Here is a 26,895-nt window from a genome sequence, read left to right on the forward strand (position 1 = left end):
AATAATAGTTATAAAGAATGAATAATAATGTCAAATTCTGGTAGTTTGAGTTCAATTATGTTAGCTTCCCAGTCTTTCCAAGCAAGTTTCCAAGCACTTTGCCAAATACATACACCACTGAGTTTACAGTTTAACTCAATTTGTATGGTTACTGAAAGATCCAAAGTGTATAGTGTGATCATCTTTGTGTTAAAATAAATTAATAAAAAAAAAAAAATCTTATTTCCTTTTTATACCGGCACCTTCACTCACCTGCTGGTCCTGTAGTTTGACTCCGACCACTCGGAAAGTGTTGTTAGCAGTGTTGTGGTAGATGTTGATGCGACTGAAGCCCTGCTGGCCTGGCTTGATGGGCACCCACTTCTTGCTGGTATCATCGTAGATCATTACAGAAGCCCGGGCCTGGCAAATGCTCTGTTCGCTGGTGAAAGGAAGAGGAAAGTTAAAAGATTAACAGATAATTCTGTAATTACTGGACAGGATTCCCCCTTTTCATATTATGATTTGCTGTATATTTATTTTATAGTATGCGATTTTAAAGAACATAGTGATAAATCTTAGCTATAGCATTAAACAGTGCTTTTCAAAAGTCATGGACAGGGTCCCTGATATTTGTTTTCATTTTATACAGTTGCTCTAAGGGAGGCATTGTTACCCCACGTAACATATACAGTACAAGCATACAAGCCATAAATGAATGAAAAGCCCTGAAAAAAAAAAACAGTCCCACCTCTACTTAAGCAGTGTAATGGTAATGTAAATACACTACTGAATGACACTGAGCAAGTGGTGTGCCAGTTATCGGTGCTAATTATACAGTGGGACGTAAAAGAGGCAAAACCGTGAAACAAACAATCACTGCAGCAGCTGTGTTGATGAGCTGATAAGCAGCCGCGGTTAAAATAAAGCCAAGAGTTTCTCAGATGCTTTAAATAGCCCACTTTTGTTCATATGTTGACAAGGCGCTCAATTCAACCGAAGAACAGGAAAGTAAGTATTTAACACATAGACAAAACTTATTGAAAAAAGCCTGCTGAATGAGTTTTTACTTCAGTGTGGTCTTCAGGACTTCATTTCTACCATCAGATTTTTTGAGGAAGTGCAGCTAAATTGCTGAGGTCTTCGATTAATCTAAGGGAATCTCTAGGGAATAATTTAATAGTAGGACAAAGAAAGTGAATTCAAAAGGATTAAATAGAATTAATGCTTATGAATGTTAGAAATATTAAAGTCTTTCCAGCTTTGTCTTATCGTCTTACACAACAGGCCAAGATTTCCTCACATGACTATTTATATTGTCAACAATAACTGAGTCATCAGAACACAACGTGAGACCTAACCTTAATTTTAAAAGGCATCCACAACAAGTAAATATATACTACATTCAGTATAGCAGTATTTCCACGTTTACGACCATAATTTACATTACATTTGAAGTCTGAATATTTTTAGCTGTCCATTAAGAGGATAAAGATGAAAGCAGTTCTCATTATCTGGAGCTGGTTTGTGTTATGTTCTAAGTTAAGCATGGCAAATTGCCACCCTGCCTTTCCCATCACAATCCCACCACTACCACACCCATCTCCTTCAGCGTCCTTTAAAGTGACTCCAGCAACGTTGTTTCATGTGTCCAATAAATAATAAAATACATTCATATGTCCAAATTAATAATAGGATGTGCTGTGTACCAGAACCTTGTTCAAAAAAACCTATACGGACATCCAACACATTTGCGGTTGTTAAAATGTAAGAAACATATAAGACACCAGTTAATTGACATGTTATTAATGTATGTAAGTTTTACTGCTCTGGAGATAACAAGAACAATATTCTCTGAGAGTTTAATGGGTGAAAAGAAGCTGGACTTTTGTGAAAGGAGTACCCCAGTATAGTAACAGGAAGGCAGGAAATGCACAGAAAATGCGCAGAGTATATGAGATTTAATAACAGGAAGCATGATTTTTGAATGATATAAATTTTTTTTTTTTATTCATCTTCATTTACTAATGTAAGGGCTGTAGGGGGGGGGGGGGGGACGACGGTGGATTAGTGGTTAGCACATTTTTGCCTCACACCTCCAGGGTTGGGGGTTCGATTCTCGACTCCGCCTTGTGTGTGTGGAGTTTGTATGTTCTCCCCATGCCTTGGGGGTTTCCTCCGGGTTCTCCGGTTTCCTCCCCCGGTCCAAAGACATGCATGGTAGGTTGATTGGCATCTCTGGAAAAATTGTCCGTAGTGTGTGCGTGTGTGAGTGAATGAGTGTGTGTGCCCTGCGATGGGTTGGCACTCCGTCCAGGGTGTATCCTGCCTTGATGCCCAATGACGCCTGAGATAGGCACAGGCTCCCCGTGACCCGAGAAGTTTGGATAAGCCGTAGAAAATGAATGAATGAATGAACTCCAATATGATTTTGTAAAGTGAAGTAAACTCAAACTAATAGGGTAGAAACACACACAAAACTCAGAATAGAACCAGGAAGTGATGCAGCAAACCTACCCACTACACCTCTGTGCAAAGTTTCAAATAATATGTTCTAAATTATCCAATGATCTCTGCTAACTATTAGCATGTCTAGTAATAGCTATGTTTAGATAACTGTAAACACTATTGTTCCCTAATACAGTACATTGCCTTGTACTGTAGCCTTGTTGATCATTTTCGCAGACTCACTGTTAAGGCAAAGGGAAGGTGCACAAAGTACTAAATGTAGCTGTGCCAATAATTTTTCAAGCAGGGGGAGCATGGGATCTTTTTATAATTTGGCCTTTTTGTTATTTAGTACTAATGAGGATGTTTATTGCCTGAAAAGCACACAGAGCTGAAGTACACCAGGAGGTTAAAAGTGTTTGACGGATGAGCAGCAGAAAGAAAGCTTTGTGATTATAGAGGCACAAATCTGTATCTCATGAAGCCCTGCAGCACTGCATTAATGCTTTCACGTCTTACAGATCCACATGACTCTCTGCACGCAGGCCTTCCAGTCATATCTGTAATAACTGAGTGCTCTTTGCTGTTTATGTGTAGGGTGTAGTCTGCCCTGTATACAGTTATCTTGTCATGTTCTTATTCTGTTCTTATAGCTAGGGTTTCTGTATAAGGGTCTCTGCAGTAGTAGATGACAATCTGAAACTAAACTGAAATGGTTGGTTTGTGTTAGTGATGTAATAGCTGCTGATGGTTAAGTCAGCATTGCTAGGTAATGTCAAGAAGAGAGCTCTTGTTTCCAGGTAAATGGGCAGGTCTGTATTTGGAATATATAAATATGGGGGCATTATAGGCTTAGGAGAGTCTTTTGTGTTTAAAATAGCTTACTATCCAAATTAACACTTAAATCCTAATAAAATGTATTGTAATGTGTTATATATCAAGTACAGTGAAAGCCAAACAATTAAAAGAAAAATAGAAAAAGGTACATTTACAAATAAAATCTCAAACCACATTTAAAATCTGAATTAAACTTTATTTTGAAAAATGAAAATGTAAATATCTTGAATATTTCAATATTCTGCACTATATTTTGGTCGAATTTTTAGAAATATATAATTCCCTATTACATAAGAACATGAAAATCCTTCCTTTTCACATTATTCTATCGTTTGCGCACACTGTATTGTTAGACAACCTAAAATGTTAGTTACAGTAATAGAATGAAGGAGGTCAAATTCTCAGGTCATCACTTCCTGTGAACTGCATTAAGGAGGAATGCAAACATTCACCACAATATCCACTTTACATCAATTATTTACTCAAATAAATCCCAAAGGAATGTAGTTCCTACTCAGAGAGTAAATAAAAGCTTATCTTCATGGGACAGTATAGATACTGTAGTATATAAAAAATGAAAACTAAAAACGAATGAGAAATGATTCAGTAAGAAAAGAAATAGAAAAAGAAAAAAGAAAGAAAACAAAGGCACAATATATAAGTTCCCTGTTATTAGGCAGCAGGGAATCAGGTGGTTTATGGCAGGGTTATATGAGGGAATGTGAGTGATTTTTTAGCTTGTAGGCCAGTAATTATCTGGGGAGGAAAGCTAAATCTCTGGTCTTCTGTCAGGGAGGAACACAGAGCTTGGTGAGAAGATGGATTGAGTTTCCTGAAAGATAATTAACTCTTTCCAGTTCCTACTTTAAATAATGCAGCCCTCTACCAAGTGAACCACACAAACACACACACATACATACACAAATTAATTGAAAACCTATTCTAATATGATCCATAAGGGTATATTTTACACAACTGCTACTACTACTGAAAGACGACTTTGTAGATGGCTAACTATTATCACACTGATTTAAGTCAAGTCAATAAATTTTTTTATTGTCATTTTAACCATATATATTTGACACAGTACATAGAGCAATAAAACAACATTCCTCCAAGACAATGGCGCTACATACAGACAACACAGAGCTCCAAAAAACAACATATTACTATTTTACTATTTAGGAACTATTTTAGCCCAGCTACATAAAGTGCATAGTGTGCAAAGCTAGTGCAAACAGTGCAAGACAAAAACACTGCAGTCAGACAATACAATAGACTACAGGACAGATAAAATAGCACTGACCGGTGTACAGACTGTATGGATCATTGAGCAAAAGAGAAAGCTGTAAACAAACCTACACATGTGATAGTAGCAGTTGTTATTAGCATTAAAGTGATATGTGCAAAAAAGTAGTGTTAAATTAAACGTCCAAAAGATAGCAGATACCCAGTGTTGGTGGTGCGGTAAACATAGTTGTGTGTAGTTCATTTATTATTTAGTTAATTTATTAATAAACTAAAATTATCATAAGCTATAATACATATAATGATCTTTAAAAGCTCTTCTGAAGTTGAAATGACATAATAGTTGAAATTATTATTATAGTAATTCATCTATATTATACAGCCATGAAACACCTAATTTGTTTGGGTTTCTAATGAAGCCAACAATGGTTAATACTTTGTGTAAAGAAGACAGATTTGAATCACACCTTTAAATTTTAATATTGTCATTCATTTTTATTATTATTATTATTATTATTATTATTATTATTATTAAATACTAATTAATATCATTATTATATTTAAATTAACAAATTATATTTATTTATATTATTTATGCTGAATTGGTGTGAGCTATTCTCTGTAGTTCTTTTATTTTGTTTTGTTAAAAATGAAGGAATATGACTACTGAAACAGGAACCAGAAATGATCCATAACATGATGTCCTTGGGTTGCTGTGAGTCGCTCTGACAATCTACAGTCAGCACTCAGGGGCATACCACCAATCTATGAGGTCTCTCATAATAACCACCTCATTAGATGTACCCATGCTTTACACCAATCTACTTTTTATATCATAAGCTTACAGAGCTGTAATAATCCAAACGGGAGGTGTGGCGCTGTTGGGATGGCATTATTACACACAGGCTAGATCTTGTTAAAACCTAAAAGAACTGCATGCCCTTGAATCATCCACCTCATATATAATATAACCTTGCAAAACGTGATGTAATGTACGAGTGCTTAAAATGTAAATGTTCAGGTTCAGCAGGGATGGACAGACACTGAGCTTACTTTGCTCCTGCTTGAAACTTGGCTATTGTGTTTGATAGACTGAAATGCAATTTGCTTGACATAATCATCCAAAAATAGATATCCTACCATTGTACCATTATAGCATTTAGTTCATAGCTAATGGTAGTTTGCAGTTGCATCAGAACTGTTGTACTCTAGCTAGGCCTACATGTTCTCTCAAGTCACACAGCAGCACTAATTATTATTTATTGTTGACTAGTCTCCCATACAATGATAAATCAATACTTACGTGACATCAATAATGCTAGTAATACAATGCCGAACAGCAGCGCTGCTGACCTTTGTGCAGCTTCTTTGCAATTAAAATGGTTATCATTTTGTGGAAAAGATTAGCCTTGTTTTATAATTCTGGATTTGGCAAAGTGTTCACTATTGTGTTAACTGCCATTGGCGATGCTGTGGAATGTACAATTTCACCAACATTGTATTTACAACATTGTATATATGTATTTACTATAATACTTCATATACATTTTGTTCTGTAACAATGAACAAGCAACGTTCAAAATCGTTATATACCTAGGCATTGACAACAGTAAATATATTGCTTATATATTATTGAATAAAATTCATTCATTCATTCATTCATTTTCTACCGCTTTATCCGAACTTCTCGGGTCACGGGGAGCCTGAGCCTATCTCAGGCGTCATCGGGCATCAAGGCCCGAATGAATAAAATTGTCACAATAAAATTGATATTTTCACTACTTAGTTTTTGCACATATACCTAACAAAAAATATTTTAATAGCTCTTTACATAATATAATACCCAGATTATTACTATTAAACCATTTTTCATATGTCACTTTCACAATATGTTTTCCTAAATGATATTACAAAATGGGCTGTTTGTTCTGGTAGCAGTCATGCCTTGAGTTTGCTTACTTGGGTAATATGGGACCCTTTATCTTCCCAAGAGATACATATACAAGAACATTAACCTCAGCAGCTTTTACTTCAGGAATAGCATACATTAGACATAGGATTTAATTTAAAACACACACACACACAACACACACACACACACACACACACACACACACACACACACACACACACACACACACACACACACACACACTCATAAAGGACATCCAAGAAATTTCCACAGATATCCATCAGTAAACAACATTGGCATACTGGCATGTATTACTAAGAAACATAGATATAACGTATCTAAGTTGTCACTTAGGATCTAGGTTGAGACACCACTTCTTGTTTCACCAAGTTTTCTCAGGAGTCAAGCAATGGAAAGCAATATGAGTTGGGAAGAAGATAATTCTGTCTGTACAGAAGGTTCAAGCAAACCTAGCTAAATAAATCAGCACAGTGAAAATGCAAACAACATGGAAATGCACTATCCAATATAGGGCAGACTAGAGCCCCTGTAACTCTGTAGTAGATATAAAGAGAATGGAATTGAGCATCCATTTCCCAACTGCAACTGTGCCACTGCTCGTGTTCCTTGGAGGTACTTGTGTTTCTTTCTACAAAGTCTTTCTATCTTTTTCCACAAACTGGATTGAAACTCACCTTCATCAGATACAACATAATCTGCAAATATGTATGAAGCTATAAGGCTGTATTTTCTCAATAAATATGACTGCTAAGTCAGCAGTGATGTGTACTGAGAAATGATCTGGAGAAGAGCTGGGTAAAGCACTTAGACATGACTGAGTGGTCTACAGTATAGCTGTACTATATAGCGCTGACGTGTCATGAGAGTTGATTGCACTTGTGAGGGATTTTCACCGTTACGTGTCCTGTGTCCTACCCCGAGGGGGATTACATCATCACATATCCAACCCCATGCTGAGTGAGAAAGTAGTTTATAAAACACTGACAAGTTTAGAGCTTCATGAATCAACCATAACAATAAATCCACCTGCCTAATATTGTGTAGGTTCCCCCTGTGCCACCAAATTAGCTTCAACCCACCATGGCATTGACTCTAAAGACCTCTGAAGGTGTGTGGTATCTGGAACCATGACATTACCAGCAGCTCCTTACCAACAGGCTTGTTTTTGCGGCACATCTGCAGATGATTGATTGCATTTATATATGGGAAATTTGGAGGTCATGTCAGAACCTCAAACTTATGTTCCTCATGAATTCAGGCTGGCAGGCAGCATTATCCTGCTAAAAGAGGACACTCTTGAAGCAGAACATTGCCCAAGGCATCACACTGCCTCCAGTGCCACTGCCTATTGCCTTCGTACCATAGTGCATCCTAGTGACATCTCTTCCCCGGGTAAGGAAAACATTCACACTTGGCCGTGAAAAAAATAACAACAACAAAAAAACAAATTCTTCCATTATTCCATGATCCAGTTCTAATGCTCACATACCCATTGTAGGCACATTTGCCAGTTCAGGTTGACAACGGTCAATATCTCTAATCGATCAGCAATTTGTACTACAGTAACTCTACTGTGGGATTGGAGCAGGCTGGCTAGGCTTCCTCCCCCCAAATGCATCAGTGAGCCTTGGGCACCCATAAGCCTGTCAACATTTCACCTTGTGCCTTTCCTTCAACCACTTTAGTAGGTAACCACTGCATACCAGGAACACACTACAAGATATGCTGTTTGAGAATCTTCTGACCCAGTCATCTAGCCATCACAATTTGGTTCTTGTGAAAGTCTTTTAGATCCTTACACTTGAGAACTGACTGTTCACCTGCTGACTAATATGTCCCACACCTTGTCAGGTGCCACTGTGACGAGAAAAATGTTACTCATCACCTTTCAGTGGTTTCAATGTTCTATAAGGTTGTGTTTTGGCTATAATAGCTGATCAGTGTATACTGTAAAAATAACTGCCTGAAATTATCTTACTTCATACAATACCTCACAACACACATTTTGTTCTTTATGTAAATGTAAATTTGATTAAAAGGTCTTTGAACATAAAAATGATGAAAGGTGGAATTACCAATTTTATATAAAGGCTGAATTAAATTTGCTGTAAGGCTGACAATTCAGGGGTGCAAAATAATACTACAAAAGTAATACATTTATTAGTTAGCACACTAAGCAAGTCACATAAGCACAAAAGCTCCAGTCACATATTTTTTCTGACTTAGTAGACTAAAGGTGGTAACTAATATGATGCAATAATGTATGTTAAACTAGTTAATATGTATTTATACTGACTAAAGGAAACTAACTGTGCTGATTATCTAAACAGATTATGTCAACTTATGTACCCATTATGCAGCCCAAATAATTCTATTAGACAGAGAGCAAGAGATAAAATCAACAAGGCCTGCTTGAAATGCCTTTTTTCCTACTCCCAAGTCTCTGCAGCTCATTTTATTAATTTTTTCTTATAATGTATTTTGTAAGAATCTTTAGAATCTACAGCTTGTTAAAAAAATTACTTTAAAAGTTTTAAATGAATTTAATCACAACAAGGATGAATTTAAAAGTAAACGTAATTAAATTAGTAAAAACTAAAAGAATCTTAAAACTGTTTGTATCTACACTATATAGACTAAAATATGTCAGACACCAGTCCATCACACCCCATTCCACATTTAGTCCAACTTTGCTGCTATAATAACACCCACTCTTTTGGGAAGGCTTTCCACTAGATTTGGAGCATGACTGTGAGGATTTGCTCATTCAGCCACAAGAGAATTAGAGATAACAGGCACTGATATCTCATGTGGAGGACTGGAGTGCAGTCAGCAATTCAATTCATTACAAAGGGGTTCAGTGGGGCTGAGGTCAGGGCTCTTCTACTCCAACTTTGGCACACCATGTCTTAATGAAGCTTGCTTTGTGCAAGTATTGTCATGCTGAAGTGATGAAATATGCTAATACGCTAATGAAAGCAAATACATATTTACAAATATGCTATCTCAGACACAGTAAATGATTGTATTGGTATTCACAAGACTCTTTTTCCAGCTTGGCATTTATGACTGAAGTTTAATATTGTACACATACCTAGTGCTTAATAAACAAGCATTACAGGCTATATGGTGAAAAAATATATAATATCAGACATATCCAAGATTGTGTCTGGTGCTCTTAATGAAAAATTGCAAAAATGAATAATATATAGGAAGAATAACAAGCATGACATTTTGAGCTCAAACATTGTACAGGGTTTAAAGTCTATTGTTAGTTAATGCATTTTCTCCATACAAAACGCTAGGTTTGTGAAATGAGAGACGAAATGTGAAAATGTTTGAAAGTGAAATGTTTCAAACAGCTTGTATGGTGCATTTTGGGATCTTGTAGTTTACAGCAAATTACAGAAAAATCTGATTCTCCTGAAATATTATGAGATTGATTGATTTTATAGGAACTGTTTTTGCCTCGTTTTAGGATGGCTCATTTCAAGTTTGAAGCTGGATGATTTTAAGTGATGGGATGAGCTACATTCAAATATAATAAGTTAGATTAACAATTAGATGATAAACATAATAACTCTGTCAATGATGGAGAAAAAATAATCATGGACGACTTGGTAATACTTTATAGACTACATTTCAACAATACCCTTAAACTGATTCATATTAGCCTAAGCAGAACCTCAGAAGACCATGAAGCAAATGGCCTGTTAATTTTTTCCCCCCACAATTACAAAATGTATCACTGAGTTTCATTAATTAACATATAAGCTGGGTTTATTATTTGATTAAATTAAAATGGTTTTCATCCAAACTGAAGTACAAAACTTTAAAAACAAGTAGGTGCATAAACAATATCAACTGGCTCCAATAAATAGCCAAAATATTACACATTTATACAAAGAGTCTAATATTTGAATTGCTGGATTACTTTCCTAAAATACATTTGGATGAGGGAACTTGTGGAACTTTGTATATTGCACAAAAAGTTACTAAGGTTTAAGGTTACTAAGGATACACTGTATGTGCTAAATGCTATTTAAAGTCTGAGTGATGTTTGTGTAAGAAGAGGCTAATTTCTTAAGCTAGTAAGTTAGCAAGTGTCTGATGAAAATGTACTTCAGAAGGTTTTCTTTGTAGTTCAATAGAATGATGTGACTTAATACATTCTCAAATGTACTGCATTTACATAAAATAACCAATTTAATGCTACTTTGAACAACAGTACAGTATATTTCCAGCATTTATGTGGTTTTCCTGAACTGAAAAAACAAAACTCATAATTGTTAGTCTTTTACTGTAAAATTTACATTCTTACAATGTGCCCATGCTAAATAATCACAGAGAATTATAATGACATAATGAGAAGGACAATTTAACAGCTCCAGCTCAAGATGTGAGTATAAGACACACGCTCACTCGTACTCACACAAACATAGCTCATAAACAACTCTTGCCATGGGCTCAGATTTCATGATTAAGTCACAAATAACACACACTCCAGTCACATGATATAAGCAATTATTCCATAATCTCCACATGTACAGACCCAGAGAAATGATTCAGACACAATTGGTCTGAGAAAACATTAGCCACCCTCCCCAAAACAGCCCCAGCTTTAAAGCAACTCTGTAAGGAGAGCAGGGGGGCAGCTAGGAAGCGGTTCCAAAGTGACAATAAAAATGGACACATGGCAATGTGCTTCCCCGCTGAGGGTTGAAAGAACAGCAGCTGCTAGTCTCTCATTCACAAATCCTCAGACATACAGTCTAAGGTTTTGCAAAAAGCATTTTACCCCCACGCTTTTGGCCTTTTGGTCAATGTAAAAAAATTTAACAAATCTTCACAAGGTCAGCGACTGTCACAGCACCAGTGTTTTGATAACATTCTGTTCCTTGCCTGCTTTTTCCTTGAAACTTGTAGAGTATCATTACAACTGATATGTCTTGTTCAGAGATGTCAGTCTGGGAAATGCTGGTTCAACATAAATGAGCACGAACAGTGAAATCTGTGCTGACCTATCCACTAATTGCCCAGAAACAAGTGCAGAGAAAGCAATAATAAAACAGAATAAAAGCCCTAATCAATATACCTTACTGACTATTACATATAAATTGGTATTACTTTGGGAACACAATAAAACAAGAAGGAAAAATATGTTGATTAACGGCAAAGCCTAATGCAGTTGGACTGCAGTTAGCTGACCACCTAGTTACATTTCTCCTGGTCAGGTAATGCATGTGTTAAGTTAATATTATGGCTTAGACCAGAAGCCACAGCAAGTCACTTGCACTGTCAGTAAATTGCATAATTATTATTTTGTCACATCATACTGGATTATGCAGCTGCCTAGAATTAGCATACATTTGAATTTCATTCGCTTCCTAAAAGTTTCAAATGATTACATCAGCAGTTTAGTACAGTGACGCAGTGGGCAGTGTTTGAAGAAGAGCCACATATGGGTGTGAAGGTCAGGTGTCAAACTTTTGGTCATTTTGGGTACATAACCAATGACATAATTACAAATATGCTACCAAACAGCTGCTATACTGTAGTACTCACAGTAAAATGATTATAACAGCTTGTATGGTGAATTTTGGTATCTTGTTGTTGTTTACAGCTGAAGAATTAAGGAATTGATTTTATATGGATTGTTTTTGAATCTGGATGATTTAAAGTTATGAAATGAGCTACAGACAAATATATATACTTCAGAGTTTCATGGCCCTGTTTTTTTCTATTGTTCTCACATTCCCACATTCTCCAGTTTCCTCCCAACTTCAAAAAAATGTGCTGGTAGTTGGTTTGGCTGCCTCTATGTCCGAATGTTTTTGTGTGTTTTTCAAAATTCCCACCTGGAATATTCTGCCACTTTGTGCCTGGTATTCCCAGAAGAGGATCTGGATTCAGCATATTTTTTAAAGCAGCTACTTTTTTTTTTTAATTGCTGTATCAGTACATTGTCAGTCATAACTAACATTATGAGATGGTTTTGAGACAAGCACTCAACGGTGCATGACTTTTTTCCAGGTGTGTATAAATGTAAAACCCAATATTCACTCTTTTATAAATCTTTTATATAATTTTATAACATAACTTTGAAACGATTATCCCAACAGTCACATTGGCAAGTGTTCATCCCATGTATCACTTGTAGCTTGTCTACAGACTAATTAATCAGCTAAAAAATAAATTAAGTAATTTACTTATTAGTATGAAAATTAGTGTATTTCTATGTTAGGCATTATACTAGCTTTGTTGGCAGATTAGCAAAGCAAGCCGAGGCAACATAAATCACTGTTAATGCTTTCTAAGCCTTTTTTTAAATTATTAATTGTGATCTTTATACAAAAAATAAGACGTAATAGGTGACAGGATACAATGAAACTCTATTTATATAAACCAGGATTTTATGAAATGGGAATTAACTGAATGTAAGCATTAAATTTGTGAATGTAAACCTGAAGAAGAGTCACATTATGACATGCCATAGGATCGGTCCAAGGAATCATTTACTGTACATGCTGATGTGAATGTATAGTAAAAAAAAATCTTTCCAGATTATTTATAATTCACATCATAAGCACTAAAGCGAAAAGTCTGCCCAATGCACCTTTAAAGGGGAACGCTGAAAGAGGTAGAGACAGCTCACAGCTGTTGCTGGCATGGATGCTTATGGAAACTTTCCCAAATCTGAACTTTCCAACAACATACTTACACTTCCTGAAAAGGTTCCAAAGTGAGAGCTGTCTCTATTTTTCTGCCCAGCAGCTCCTCTCTTGTGAAAGTCTGAAAACATTTTTTTCTAGTTGCATAGACCCTCATTAAATGTGTGTTTATACCATACAATTTGTGTTCTATATATGTCATTCTTCACATATAATGAGGCAGCAGGAAAAATGTGGGAGGCACATACAATAATGAAAGCTATTATTTGACAGCTGCTCTTTGGCTTCTATCCACTGCTGAAAATGCTCTTCAAAATACTGCATGTTCATGCCTTTAAAGCTCACAAGAACGTGAGAGTTGTGTATGTGTTATGGCTCAGTGTGAGAAAACTAATCAGCTTGTTCTTGTGGAAGAACAGCTGGCGAGACAAATCAGCATGCCTGGTTACCACACTTGCTGTGTGTGTGTGTGTGTGTGTGTGTGTGTGTGTGTGTGTGTGTGTGTGTGTGTGTGTGTGTGTGTGTGTGTGTGTGTGTGTGTGCGTGTGTGTGTGTGTGTGTGTGTGCGTGTGTGTGTGTGTGTGCGTGTGTGTGTGCGTGTGTGTGTGCGTGCGTGTTTTTGCAGTACTGCAAAGAAGTACAAGTAAAAGTAAGGAGTGATACAGAGTATCAAGTGAATGGAGAGAAAGAAGGAGAGGAACATAAACATGTGACAGCTACAAACCAGCAGCCTTCTCCTTCTGCCAATCATTTCTATCCACAGGAATGAAGGGTGGAGGAGGAGGCTGGAATATTGCTTATGTTCAACAACCACATGATCCTTCTTAACTACTGCAAGTAAGCGTTTGAACACACACATACACACAGACAGACACAGTAATGTCCACAAATAGAGATTTCTGGAATCAATTTGAGATGAAAAACAAAAGTTGTATTTATGGTAACACTCATTCTTACACATATCTTTTAATCTAAAATGCCTTTCTAAAGACTGTACCTCACATAACAGACACATCTAAACACACATCCAACATCAAGCACAATGTGCGTAAATTACATCTCGTCAATGTCACATTCGCTCACTTGCTAGAAAGGTGTTTCTACTAGACTGACTTCTGTATTCTGGGTCCCTGAGCAAGGCCCTTAACCTTCAATTGTTCAGTTGTGTAAACAAGATTAAAAAATGTAAGTCACTCTGGAAAAGTGCATCTGCCAAATACCATAAATGTTCAAAAAAAAAACAAACATAATAAAGACACTGTGCTGCCTTCGCAAATAGAATTGTTGTGATATGAACTGTACCATGTGAGCACTGTATCTGGGATAGAAAGAAACACTAGCCATCCTTATACCTTATACACTTCCCATCCCAATCATTTTATCCGTATACAGTATAAAAAGCCAGCTGGATACTTCACGTCTACCTAAATGAACTCAAAGCTGCATGAGCTCAAATGCTTATGAGGATTTAAGTGAATGAGGACACACAACAAAGACAATCCTAACAGGAAGTAGATGTGTTTACAGGAAAAATAGTTTACAGTAGATATTTTTGGCAACAAGGAGAAAATTTTACTATAAAACTTTAAGTTTTAAACTAAAAAAGTTTAAGTTTTAGAATAACATAAAAAAAACTGGCCACTGACAGCAATGTGATTATTTTTGCATATGTTTACAAGTAAGACTTTAGAGACATGCTTTGTAGCCTCCAAAGATGTTTCTGCCTCAAGAGAGCCTTCTCTACACCTGTGCCATGCAGAATCACTGATCTGAAAATATCACCACACACACACACACACACACACACACACACACACACACACACACACACACACACACACACACACACACACACACACACACATGTACAGGGCCTCCATGAATCACCTCGAGCAAACGCTCTCACAGTCAGTCTACAAAAATAGCTCTTCTGAACATTTTCATGTTCCCACTATGTGCATATGTTAGGCAGGGGAAAGAATGCAGATTCGTTTTACCATGATGGAGCACAACTTTTAAAACTAAATCTAAAAATAACTCACATCAGGAAGATATGCTTATAGAAGAGAGCTGTGGTTTGTGTAAATTTTTCTGGGCAACTGGTCGAGTTTTCTTTCTAGAGAGGACATCAGCTGGAATGGAAAGTTATCTGAGAACTTTCATTCGTCAACAATTACAAGAGAAAGTAAATAAAGAAGAGAAAGGAAACTTTAAAACAAACTTACAAGGGTTAAGGCTTTCTCGTAAAAAAATTACAATACATTAATAATAGCCATAAAGGTTCTGTAGTGGTGACCAAAAGGTTGTGATCCTTCCTGTCAGTTGCCATGGTTCAGCATATTGCATATATGCTTAAATTATAATTATAAATCATAAAAGTGTCATATAAATGAATATAAAGTATTGCTGTTGTTCTGCCTCCCACTACTGAAGTGGTAATTAAGAGCATGTTGTGTTCACATGCTTTGCTGTCGGAAAAAGCATGAACCATTGATGATTAGTACAGCGTTCTGTACACCATAACACACATTAATCAGTTAACTAGTTCCCTAAAGATAATGCAATTTTGGTCAAATACAAGTTATTTTCATGGTGTGAAAAATGTACAACATACATAGAATAGGTGCTGATATAAAGAAAGGAATATAAACAAAATGTAAATCACAAGAACAATTCGCTGCACTCAGAAAAATTAACAAAACCTGTCATTCAGTACAGAAACTGTACTCTTTTCTGCCATATTGGTTTCCCATCTCTGAAACTCAGGTATCATAAAATTTCTGCCTCACAGCTTCAGGGCTCCTAGTTTGTTCTGACTTTAAATGGCCACTAGGAAGAAACAAGTGTATGAATGTGCATGTGAAGTGATCGGAGATAGTCCGCAGTCAACCACAAGGTATATTTCCACCTTCCCGACCATTGTTCCTGGAATAGGCTGAAGATCCACAGCTACCTTTTCTAAATGTTTCATTCTCAAACTTTCTGTGTGAAATACTGTTGCTCACTCACACTGCACTTACCGCAACCATTTATGTCCAAAACTCACACAATCTTTGATGAACAATCCCACTTGTATACAATAGACTTGTACCTAAAACGTCTGCTGTGGACATAAATAAACTGAACAACCTTTAAACATAATCAATACTCTTTGTCTTCATAGCATACGTTTTTTAATTGGTATAATGCCACACTATCTGACGTCAACCAGAAGACGATGGATTCCATGGGTTTGGTTTCTCGCAACATTTCTTTCTCTCAATATTTTCTTGCCACGGTCTGCATTTTGGCCAACGGGTTGCCGGTTAGGGATGCAATCTACATCCAGATTTCTGTGAAGCTGTTTTGTGACAATGTCTATTGTTCAAAGCCAAAATGAAATGAACTACAAAAATTATATATAAAGGAAAGACATTTTTGGCTTTATTGTATCACCACAAATGTTTTATTTTCAAACTATTTTTGCACAGCACTCTGACGTGTATGAAGAAGGGGGAAAAAAGCACACATCCAAAACCTGCGCGCGCGTGTCTTCATCCACATTGTGATGTCATCAAGACTTATGACGGTCACTACGATTACGTCATTTTTATTATACACAAGCTTATTAAGGACGGTTGTTTATTTGCAGTTTATACAATTTCCCACATTAATAATCAAATCGAATTGGCTCGTATAAACACGGTGTTTCATGCATATGACTGTAATACGGATCATAATACAAAACGTTGATCTTTGGGCATTGAATAGAAATTAAACACCCTGATTTCTGTCATCACAACAGGAGGACAGGTGAGCTGGAGATTTTACAGGCCCTCACTGCTCATGGTACTGTGCATTAGACAACACAGACATCTGCAGTTAGATGAGACACGGATTTAAAAGCTGATCTGCTGAAACCTCATCTGTCTTTTCATTCACGTTTCTAACGTCAGCGTCTCTGTCGCTCTGATTTGCGCCACACGTTGTCAACAAATACGCCAAAAGGATCTCTTACCTCATTATCAATGCCGTTTTCCACGTATAGACAATAAGGAGGTAAAAGCAATGCAATCTCTGTCCCAGTAGAATTACCGGTGCATTTAGAGCGCGTATGAGACGTGTAGATTAATCAGGCGTGTAGATGAGTCGTGTAAAGATGAAAGCGTTGAGATTATTATTATTATTATTATTAATTGGAATAATGGCTCTTATGCGAGGTGATAACAGCGCAGTGATGGGAGACTCAGCCCTCTCAACAGCTCAGCCAACTCCGCATTATAGCGCGATTTCTCATTATATACAGCTAAAGCAAATTCCATGTTAAGAAAACGGTCGCACCCATAACATCGCCAGCAATGAATCGTTTGTCTAAAGCGCTCCGTTTTAACTCCCTCTTGAATTTGGGCAGCCGGTTCGAAGGGAGCGAATCTGAACCGTAAAACACTGGCCCCTAGTGGCAACAACGAGGTACTGCAACGTCTGAGTTATAAGGTGTGGCGATTATTCTTTCTGTCCCGTAGGATAACTTCTTCATTTACATTTACATTTACATTTACAGCATTTGGCAGACGCCCTTATCCAGAGCGACGTACATAAGTGCTTAAATCTCTAACACTGAATACATTAATGCTGGTTCACTAGGTTCATCATTTATAGGCATGGTAGCTGATTATATTTATTTTATTACACCAAAATGAATCTGATACATTATTATTATTATTATTATTATTATTATTATTATTATTATTATTATTATTATTATTATTATTATTATTATTATTTTAGGTTTTAAAAAGCCAGTTGGCTTAGACTAGCTGACCTTCTGTCTTTACTGCAATGCGCATGCGCGTCAGTTTGACTGGGCGTCACGCAGGGTAGGCGGCGCCCCCTTTGTTGCGAGATCAATATTAAAGCTCTACCGTATGCTGTGATGTAGATTCAGCACGTGCTCAACAATCATAAATAGTTACACGGGTAAAAATCATCTTCAGCTGGAGTTAATTCGTTTGTACAGTTAGGTTGCATGCTGATTTTTCCCTTAAAAATATTCAAGCTAAATAATAAAGTGTTCCCTGCTGAAAAATTCATCTTGGCCTGAGCATCCAAAACACAGGTCAAACTGGTCAAACTGGTACAGCACAAAGTGTTTTTCAGCTTACTTGTTACTTAAATGAAGCGAATGTACTGAACAATACATGTTTCAAATTTTCCAATTTCCTATATATTTGTATAAATTAATATTTTTAGATTTTGATTATTTTTTTTTATAATGTCTATATTGTAGGTTTAGTAGCGATGTTTACTAGCAGTGTTTAGTAAAATCTGTTTACTTCAGCACCAGTTTTACCACCTTGGCCTGAGTAATGGAAGCTTGCAGCTAGTCAGACTATGCTGCATTTTTAGCAGGGTTAGCATTCAGACCTCTAAAAATACTCAGTGAGCATCAACTGAGCAGAGATATCCATGGCCCGATTTAAACTGGCCCATAAAAAGATGTCATTATCTGTTCACCTTTATATAGCCCATAACCAATCAGGAGGCCTTCTGTATAGTCGGAGTAAATAACAGTAGCAGTGCATAATAAAAATGACATGTAGAATTCCACATACAGCTGGAAAGATGATTCGACCGATTACCAAATAACAGCATGTAGCTTAGCTATAGAAGAGGTTTGACAATTAATATTTTGAAATATGAGTTAAAATAAAAAACTTGAGACAACAAACAGTTCAAAGAGGCCAAACAGCGGGTGTCTGAATAAAAGGTACATGTGGGCATTGACAAGGATAGACAGTTATTTAGAATTTAAAAGTTCCTAGAATGTACAGCCATAAAAATTAAAAATAAAAAACTGTATGTCATGATCTTCACAAAGATAAACTTTGTATCTAAAGTCAGTGTGCAAAGATACATAACTTTGTGTAATCACATCAGTCAGATGTGTCTTTTTTTTTTTTTAGCATACTTCATTACATCTGAAATTGGATTTATGTTGGAGGAAACCAAACAATGCTTCAACTCACAATGTCTGCTGCCAACGTGGGAGATCTATAATGGTATGGGCAGCCATCTCTTGGAAGTCATTAGGTCCAGTGAATGCTTTTCAGAGTTGTATAGGAGCCAACAAATATGAGGCCATTTGTTATTTGTCAAGCTATGGTGCAAACACTCTTCCCTGATGATGTACTGCAGTAAATATTTAAAGCTTTATGAACAGCAGGATGAAGTCAGCCTTCAACATAATTTTTGATGAGATGTTCTGGAGCACAGACTGCAAAACAGATATCCAAACTACAGTCTAACATCCCAACACAAACTATTTAGGTTTATGTGACAGCATTCCAAGAAGGATTAAAGCTATTCTGGAAGCAAAGGCTGACCCTGATTAAGGATAAGGTTCTTGCTATTAATATATAGTCACAGATTTTTAGGGTCCTTATTATGTTTGACATGTTGTGACCATTTACAACAGTCAACTTATATCTTTAACAAAGTAAATATTAAAAATTTGGATGTGACAGCATAGAAGGAAAGCCTTCTTAGCTATGGAAAGACTCTTACTATGTTAGATAAACATATGTATTAATCCTAATAGAAGTTATAATAATAATCATAGATTCCTATTTAATACAGTAGCAAAATTAACTAGGAACAAGACCACCTGAGAAGCACAAAAACCAACTGTATGTAGCAACAATGACTTGAAATACTTCTCAAAAACAAATTAGAGTATTTAGAATTTAAAGTGAGACAACTTGATAACTAATTCTGTAGAAACCAATGTATACATAATAAATGTCAGTGGAACCATTAGACTATATTCCTCACATTCAAAAAGCTGAACTAATTTTGCTAGTTTCCTCCTCAAAATGAACTTGTGTACTAAAACTACCAAAAGCAAATATGTTATTAAAAATGATCCTTCCTCCTTTAACACTGATTATATACATAAAACCTTGTACCTAGCCATAATCAAACTCTTGATTTAATTCGATAATAAAAATAATTCAACAACAACCAGACACTTGTTAGCTATAGGGTGTAGCTCAGAAATTATGCTAATACTTGCATAGGAATAACATTCATGAAATCTTTCAGTCAGGTTTTGTGCCACATCACAGCACTGAGACAAACAACACCTGCTGTGTCTCCTTGCTTGTGTTGCTTAATCTTAGTACAGCTTTTGATAATGTTGAACAGAATATATTTTTTAGATAGATTAGAAAATGCTGTTGGAGCTGAGGAAACAGCACTCATAAATAAAACCAGGCCTTATTTGACTGATCACTATCAGTTTAGTAGGTGCTCCACATTGTAAATTGTGAAATCTCTATGCATACTATGGTAAAGTTTGGTGTTCCACATGGTTCTGTTCTATTCCCATTGCTCTTTTGTCTAATTATGCTACATCAAGGTACACTTACCAAAACTCTTACTCCTACTTAATTTTGACAGATGTACTTCTATTAGCACCAAAACCAGCTAGAAACAAATGTTGTGATTAGATAATAACATCATCACCCATAATAACTCACATTAAGCAGTAAAAGACTTTATTATGGTTATTGACTCCAATCTCTAATTTGTTGGTTATGTAGATAATACTATTAGGATATGTGTCTTTCTTTCAGAAATTCTACTAAGATAATTCATATATTGTCAATACAAGATGCAGAAAAACTAGTTCACACTGTTGTCACCTCTATGTTGGGCTATTTTAATACCTTGCTGTCTGGATGTTCCAGTATGTACACAAATGAGCTCCAGTTAGGCCACAATGCAGCAGTTCTTATTAGAGTCATAGTCAGATTTGACTTCTAACTTATCCAGACTATTTGTTTTTATCTATAATAAACAAGATGATAGCAAAGATTTTTCTTATAAAGTCTTACAATTATGGAACATCCTTTCAATTATTTTGAATTAAACAAATCTTTAAGTTAAATCTTAAATCGTTAAGTTTAATTTTAGGCTGTTTAGTCAAGCCTTTTTTTTAATAGTTTTCTTTTTGGCTTGCTTAATAGGGACCAACCTAAATGTACATATGAATATCTGTAAATCTGCTTTGTGATGATATCCACAAATCGTTCAAATGATGATAATCAGTTGCATGTGAGTGTTGGATAGGTAGTAAACAATCATACTTTCATGTATTTGTAAGCATAGTAAGATTGAAGGGGATGTGGTAGCCTAGTTTTTAAAGCATTGGACTACTCTTTGGAAGGTCATGAGTTCAAATCCCAGGTCCACTCCTGGGTCCCTGAGAAAGGCCCTTAACCCTCAATTGCTCAGTTGTATAAATTGAAATAAAAATGTAAGTCACTCTGGATAAGGGTGCCTGCTAAACACCAGAAACATGAAGTACAGACAAATTGTATGAATTCTGTGCTTGTTTGCTTTTCTTTCTTTTTTCACCAGCTATGCTGGTCTTAGCTATTTGTTTTCAGCATGGTAAACTAAGCTTGTTACTGGATTTAACACACAGGTCACATAGGGCCATGGTGTACTCCTGCTCAAGAAATCACATGACACAGTTCTGTTTCTATCTATGCATATCTGTCTTTATAAAATATTACAGTTGATTTAGCCAAAAGATTTAAAAATAAAAGACCACATACATCCTGATAGATTTGAATGAATTTAATATGAGTGATTGAAGGTGATAATGTTTAGAATGATGCCAGATTTTTACATTTTATTAAACATTCTGTAATCATTGTTACCTGTTCATACAAGCCAGATACACGCCTAATACCATCATGGCTACTGATTCATTCATTCGTAATGTTCAATTCCATCCCTCAATGTTAAAAACCAAAATCTGAAATCACAATTTGCCATTGTGCTACAGGCCAATCAGTTGGAAAATCAAAATCTGAATGAAAAATGCTTAAAAAATACAGTCAACCAACTATGTGCATGCTAAAACTATTTTTAATATACAAACTACAGTCATTAAAAACCCTGATGAGTTTCTCATTCTCTTTCAGTGCAAAAAAAATGAAGTGTGTTTATACTTATTAAGCAGTGGAGAGAGTTCCTCATAGAGTATTTAAAAAGAATTACATTGCATTGCTAGATTTGTTGGTTTTAATAAAAAGTAATGTTAGTACTGTTTAGTCTAGTCAACATGGTAACACTTTTCTCCTGGAGACGATAGAAATGAATCGAATATCATGTATTGCATAAGTTTTGAACCCCTCCTAGAACAAAACCACATTTTGTAGTGTTATGCTCTGGGAAATAATAAAATTATATCTCATAAATACTTAAGGAATGCAGTTTCATTAACTTGCAGTTAATTAAGACACTTCATTAAGTCTTATTAAAGCACACTTATTAGAAAATGAGGAGACTAGCACCCTAACTATGACCTATTAGCTGTAGTGTTGTCTAAAAGGGGTTTCATGCATTATTTTGGTATAAATGTGGGGTTATTTTGATCACAGTGCCATTGCTGTGTTTGGTAAATTCATGCTGTTTAATATACACAATGCCTCTTCAAAGGAAGAGTGAAAGCTGAGATCAGTTCAGGAAGTTCAGAGACAATCATTCTGTACATTAGCACTAAAATTCAATCACAGAGGAGTGGCTGCAATACTTATTGAGGCCAGAAGGTGGAGACATATACCATGTCTGCTGTAACAGTTTCAATGTAAATTTGTCAGCTTTGGCATCACAAAATGCATCACGTGGAAAAAAGTTGTTCATGTCATCACTTCAAGGTAATTTTGTTTGTTGAGTTTGCAGAATGTGCTCCTAATGGCTGATGAGACAGTAAGCATATTTTGTGTTTTAGCACATAGCAAACAATAGCTTAACATGCCTGCCTCACCTAATTATATATGATATGCCTTCAAATGACTGCCACTCCTTCATTTCAATCTGATAGTAATGGGAATTTTCCCAATCCATTTCCACATACAATGTCAGTAGTTGTTTATATGACACGCCACTGCATTACACTCATGTCCTTTCCTCCAGTGGACACCAAGTGGCTGTCATCAAACAGGAAGTTAACATTGGTGACATGACTGCTGTGACCACCATAGACATGACTAGGAGCCTGAGGAGAGAGAGTAAAAAAAACAAGTAAGATATATATTATATTTTTTAACATGTATACAATTTACAAAAATGTTATAAAACACATGCTAATTGCTTACTCTGGATTGAGAGCAGGGGAAAGAGAAAAGGTGCACTTTTCCAAAATCATCCCCCGTGGCGAGAAGTCTCTTCTCATTGGAACTGCACACTGCATTAATATCTGTCCCATCAGAGCCATCTGGCCACAAGCCTGAGGAACAGCACAAAACAAATAACCTTATCCAAGAACTAATAATCAGCAAAGTAATCCATATTAATCCATAAAGTCATCCATATTAATCCATATTCAATTATGCAAAAACACATAAAAAGGTACTGGCATTTTAATGATTTTAAAAGGCATTTTAAAAACACATTAAGCACTTTTACTATTGTCTTCAATGAAACCTATTTCACGGATATTTGACCAACCGTATTATTACACATTACTGACTGAATCTCACCAAACACATGAAAGCCCAGTGTGCAGGTAAAGGTGGCCCATGGGATATCTCGGGTAGTTTCCACACTCACTACTTGTTTACACACAGAGGGGATCCCTGGACAAACAACCACATTACACATTACAGTGTCTGACATTTTATCCATTTCAATAATTTCTACAAATTGTCATTGTGAGGTTTTGTACAAGAGACAGCTCATACAGTATCAGCAGATGTGTATCTCACTGCTATTAACTGATTAATGCTAAATTAGCAGTACTCACAGTAAAGGATCTCATAATCTCCAGAGTTGGACACCAGGTACTGAGAGTCTATAGACCAGTCTAGATGAGTAATGAAACTGGAGTGACCCTACCAGAGACAAACAGCAATAAAATGTTCACTAATCTGCTTTCTAAATGACTATTTACAAGAATAAAAAATCCACCCTGAACAATTTGCAAAGCAATATTAAAATTAATATGTGATTTTCAAACATATTGAAAATGTATTTCTGTAATGAAATTACAAATGGATTTTTATTTAAAGGTTTTTACTTTTGTGGTCAATTTTAATTCCACCAATCGACTAACGATAATGGTGCAAGCTAATTCATCTGTACCTAAAGAGAGCAGTGAAGGAGAGCTTTAGTCCTCTGTCCATCTCTCACCTCCTCATCTATACACTGTACTCAAACAGAAGTTTTCCAAAACTTTAACTTTCAAGCTACTACTACTGTACTCAGCAGCAACAAACAAATTAGCACCACTGCTAAATACAACATAATAATTTTAACATACACATTTATTTAATGTATTTCAGGAAAGAGGATATCTTTAACTGCATTATTATTGTTGCATGGGGTTTGTTCTGTAAAGAATTTGTGGAAATACTGTATATTGCTGTTTTGTGAGATTAGAAGAACAAACGAATGCGAATTCTGCTCTAAATTTATAGTAAAATTTATTCAACATAACTTATCTCTAAATATCTTAAGATGCTTTTACAAAAAAGAACATAATTTACAAAAACTTACAGAGCATTTTCCCACTCGACTGTATTTCTTGCCATTCTCAGCTACAGCATAAATGTAGATGTAATTGTCATGTGACCCAATGGCAAGGAAATTGCCATCTGAAAGACAAAATATTCAATCCAGCATCATGTAAGTGTCATGTGCACTGATGTGCTGTAAATGTCTCTGTATTAATTACTTAAAAAAGGGTTGAAAAAAGAGTTGGAAAAAAATTATAGTGGCTATCAGAAGAACACTGACCTGGAGCAAAACGCATAACTGAGAGCTGTTCATTCCCATCTGTATGGACTGTGACTAGATCCTTAGTTTCTGTATCCAGAACAAGCCACCTGTCCATACAATTACAACAGAAGAACAGACCATATAAAGCTCTGCATGCAGAAGAGCTTGGGGCATTTTCAAAGGCTATTGCTACTAGGCTTGCTTTTTGATATGTTGATTACTCTTTCATGAATATTAACAGTTTTAAAATATATCTGTACAAGAAATCCAGAGTACTCTATTTTCTGCGTATTAAATTTGCATAATAATGATGTGTTTGGGGTCTTCCAGATATTAGAAATGACGATTAGACGATTAGAAATTTGCCAGAACAGTAATGACATGTCAGAGACCTCATTGCTGTGAAGGGACAGCCTCTCTCACCTGCCTGTCTGTGTTCCTATGGCAACAATTGCCCCAGAGGGGTGGAAGCCAGCAGACTGAGCAGCATCCTATCCACATAAGCACAAACACAAGGCCTCAATCATACACACAGAGATAAACGTAAACGTACGTATTTATGTGTGATGCTGACATTTTGGTTACTTCGTACAGTTTTAAGAAATAAAGCACATCCTGAAAATACTCACAAAAGCACTACCATGCCTTCACTGAGATAATCACAAGTTACTATATTTTAAACTACTAAATTAGTTAATTCTGTGGATTCATCTCACCTCCAGGGTCTTGGTCCAGAGTGGCTGATGGGATGCTGAGTGCCACAGACAGACCTGTTTATCATGGCCACAGGTCAGGAACTGCAGCTTTAGTGGGTGCACAGCTAAGCCCCATAACTCATCAGTATGACCCTAAAAACAATCATAGACACACGTTTTTTAACTAGTATTTAAGGTTTTGAGATACAGTATATCAATGTTTCACACTTTTGACAATTAATAATCACAGCTGGATTCTGTAGAACTGCTGCTGTAATCATTAAGTACTGCTCTCATCTTTTCAACACACTTAGTGCGGTTTGACTTTATATTATACAGTTGTGTTAGAGAAATGTTTTACAATCCCACTCATTTGATGTGACCTACAAGAGGACAGGTTCCTATTTTGAGTGCAGTTCCTCTTCAGGCTCATTCCTTATTTTGTTTGAGGGAGGTTTTCCTCACCACATTCACCTCTGGCGCTCATTTTATAATTTCTATTTAATTAGGAGAGCCAGTGTTAATTAAAAATAATATAATGAAAATAAATAAATAAATGAGGCATTTTAACCTAGTTATCAAGAATACTGCCTTTGTACTTAGCAGTGAATCACAAAGTAACATAAAAGAAGTAATTAAATAAAATAGCTTACTAAATAGACCTTTATCTCTAAAGTCAAAGTTGTCTATATCTGTATCTTTCAGTAGTCTTTCTGGATCTATATCTATATCTATATATTTCAGTATTCACCTGTATAATGGAGGTGAATTCACCATTCAGATTGCCAAGCAAGATGTAGTTTTTGGTTGTTCCAATGAGAATAGTTTCTCCTTTCCCCTCAGCAATGGTGCGAATAGGCCCATACACTTCAGGAACCTAAGAAGAATAGCAGTGACAGCAATCTAATATTACTAGTTATTAGTCTAGTGAGTGATTTTATGTAATTCACTTTATAAATATAAACATAGCACATTACATGGCATTACATGGTATTTAAATGTTAAGTATTTGATCATCTTTTATTGAGGGGACATAACAGTGTCTCACCTCCACCCTATGAATCTTCTGGTAGTTTCCATCCCATGATGTGAGCTTACGGTCTTTCCCACCCGAAACCAACGTGCCATCTCTCAACATGCACAGAGCAAACACGCTGCTTTCATGTGCACCCTGAATGGCCAAACTAATGCGATTAGAGCCTTCAAGACAGACACAGAGCAGTGAACCACATTAGCAAGCATTAACCCCACTCTCTGGAAGGTCACAAACAATAAGCATATGAGAGATCTGCTCATCAAAGCAGCACTGATTGAA

The 26,895-nt window shown here is 36.1% G+C and overlaps 2 protein-coding genes across 16 annotated transcripts in view; both read right to left on the reverse strand.

Annotated features, from left to right (window-relative positions):
• Positions 1-17,536, reverse strand: part of evla (Enah/Vasp-like a) — a 35,680-nt gene extending 18,144 nt beyond the window's left edge. For 2 of the 10 annotated variants that reach the window (XM_047821475.1, XM_047821473.1), the window contains exons 1-2: positions 17,114-17,531; positions 253-421 (exon numbers count right to left, since the gene is read on the reverse strand). In XM_047821475.1, coding sequence (XP_047677431.1) covers positions 253-421; positions 17,114-17,118 — 174 coding nt within the window. In that variant the 5' untranslated portion in view covers positions 17,119-17,531. Of the gene's footprint in view, positions 1-252; positions 422-17,113 lie in introns of all 10 variants that reach the window. The other 8 variants (XM_027172401.2, XM_027172400.2, XM_027172399.2 and 5 more) reach the window with 6 other exon arrangements.
• Positions 17,537-21,723: 4,187 nt separating this feature from the next.
• The window catches only part of eml1 (EMAP like 1), a 43,389-nt gene continuing 38,217 nt past the window's right edge, over positions 21,724-26,895 (reverse strand). For 5 of the 6 annotated variants that reach the window (XM_027172568.2, XM_047821673.1, XM_047821672.1 and 2 more), the window contains 10 exons: positions 26,629-26,780; positions 26,332-26,457; positions 25,602-25,733; positions 25,309-25,376; positions 24,904-24,992; positions 24,664-24,761; positions 23,912-23,999; positions 23,649-23,744; positions 23,265-23,395; positions 21,724-23,164 (listed from right to left, as the gene is read on the reverse strand). In XM_027172568.2, coding sequence (XP_027028369.1) covers positions 23,039-23,164; positions 23,265-23,395; positions 23,649-23,744; positions 23,912-23,999; positions 24,664-24,761; positions 24,904-24,992; positions 25,309-25,376; positions 25,602-25,733; positions 26,332-26,457; positions 26,629-26,780 — 1,106 coding nt within the window. In that variant the 3' untranslated portion in view covers positions 21,724-23,038. Of the gene's footprint in view, positions 23,165-23,264; positions 23,396-23,648; positions 23,745-23,911; positions 24,000-24,249; positions 24,313-24,663; positions 24,762-24,903; positions 24,993-25,308; positions 25,377-25,601; positions 25,734-26,331; positions 26,458-26,628; positions 26,781-26,895 lie in introns of those variants that run through there. The other variant, XR_007144539.1, reaches the window with a different exon arrangement.

This window comes from Tachysurus fulvidraco, chromosome 12 (assembly GCF_022655615.1).
Source record: "Tachysurus fulvidraco isolate hzauxx_2018 chromosome 12, HZAU_PFXX_2.0, whole genome shotgun sequence".
Classification (NCBI taxonomy): Eukaryota; Metazoa; Chordata; class Actinopteri; order Siluriformes; family Bagridae; genus Tachysurus; species Tachysurus fulvidraco.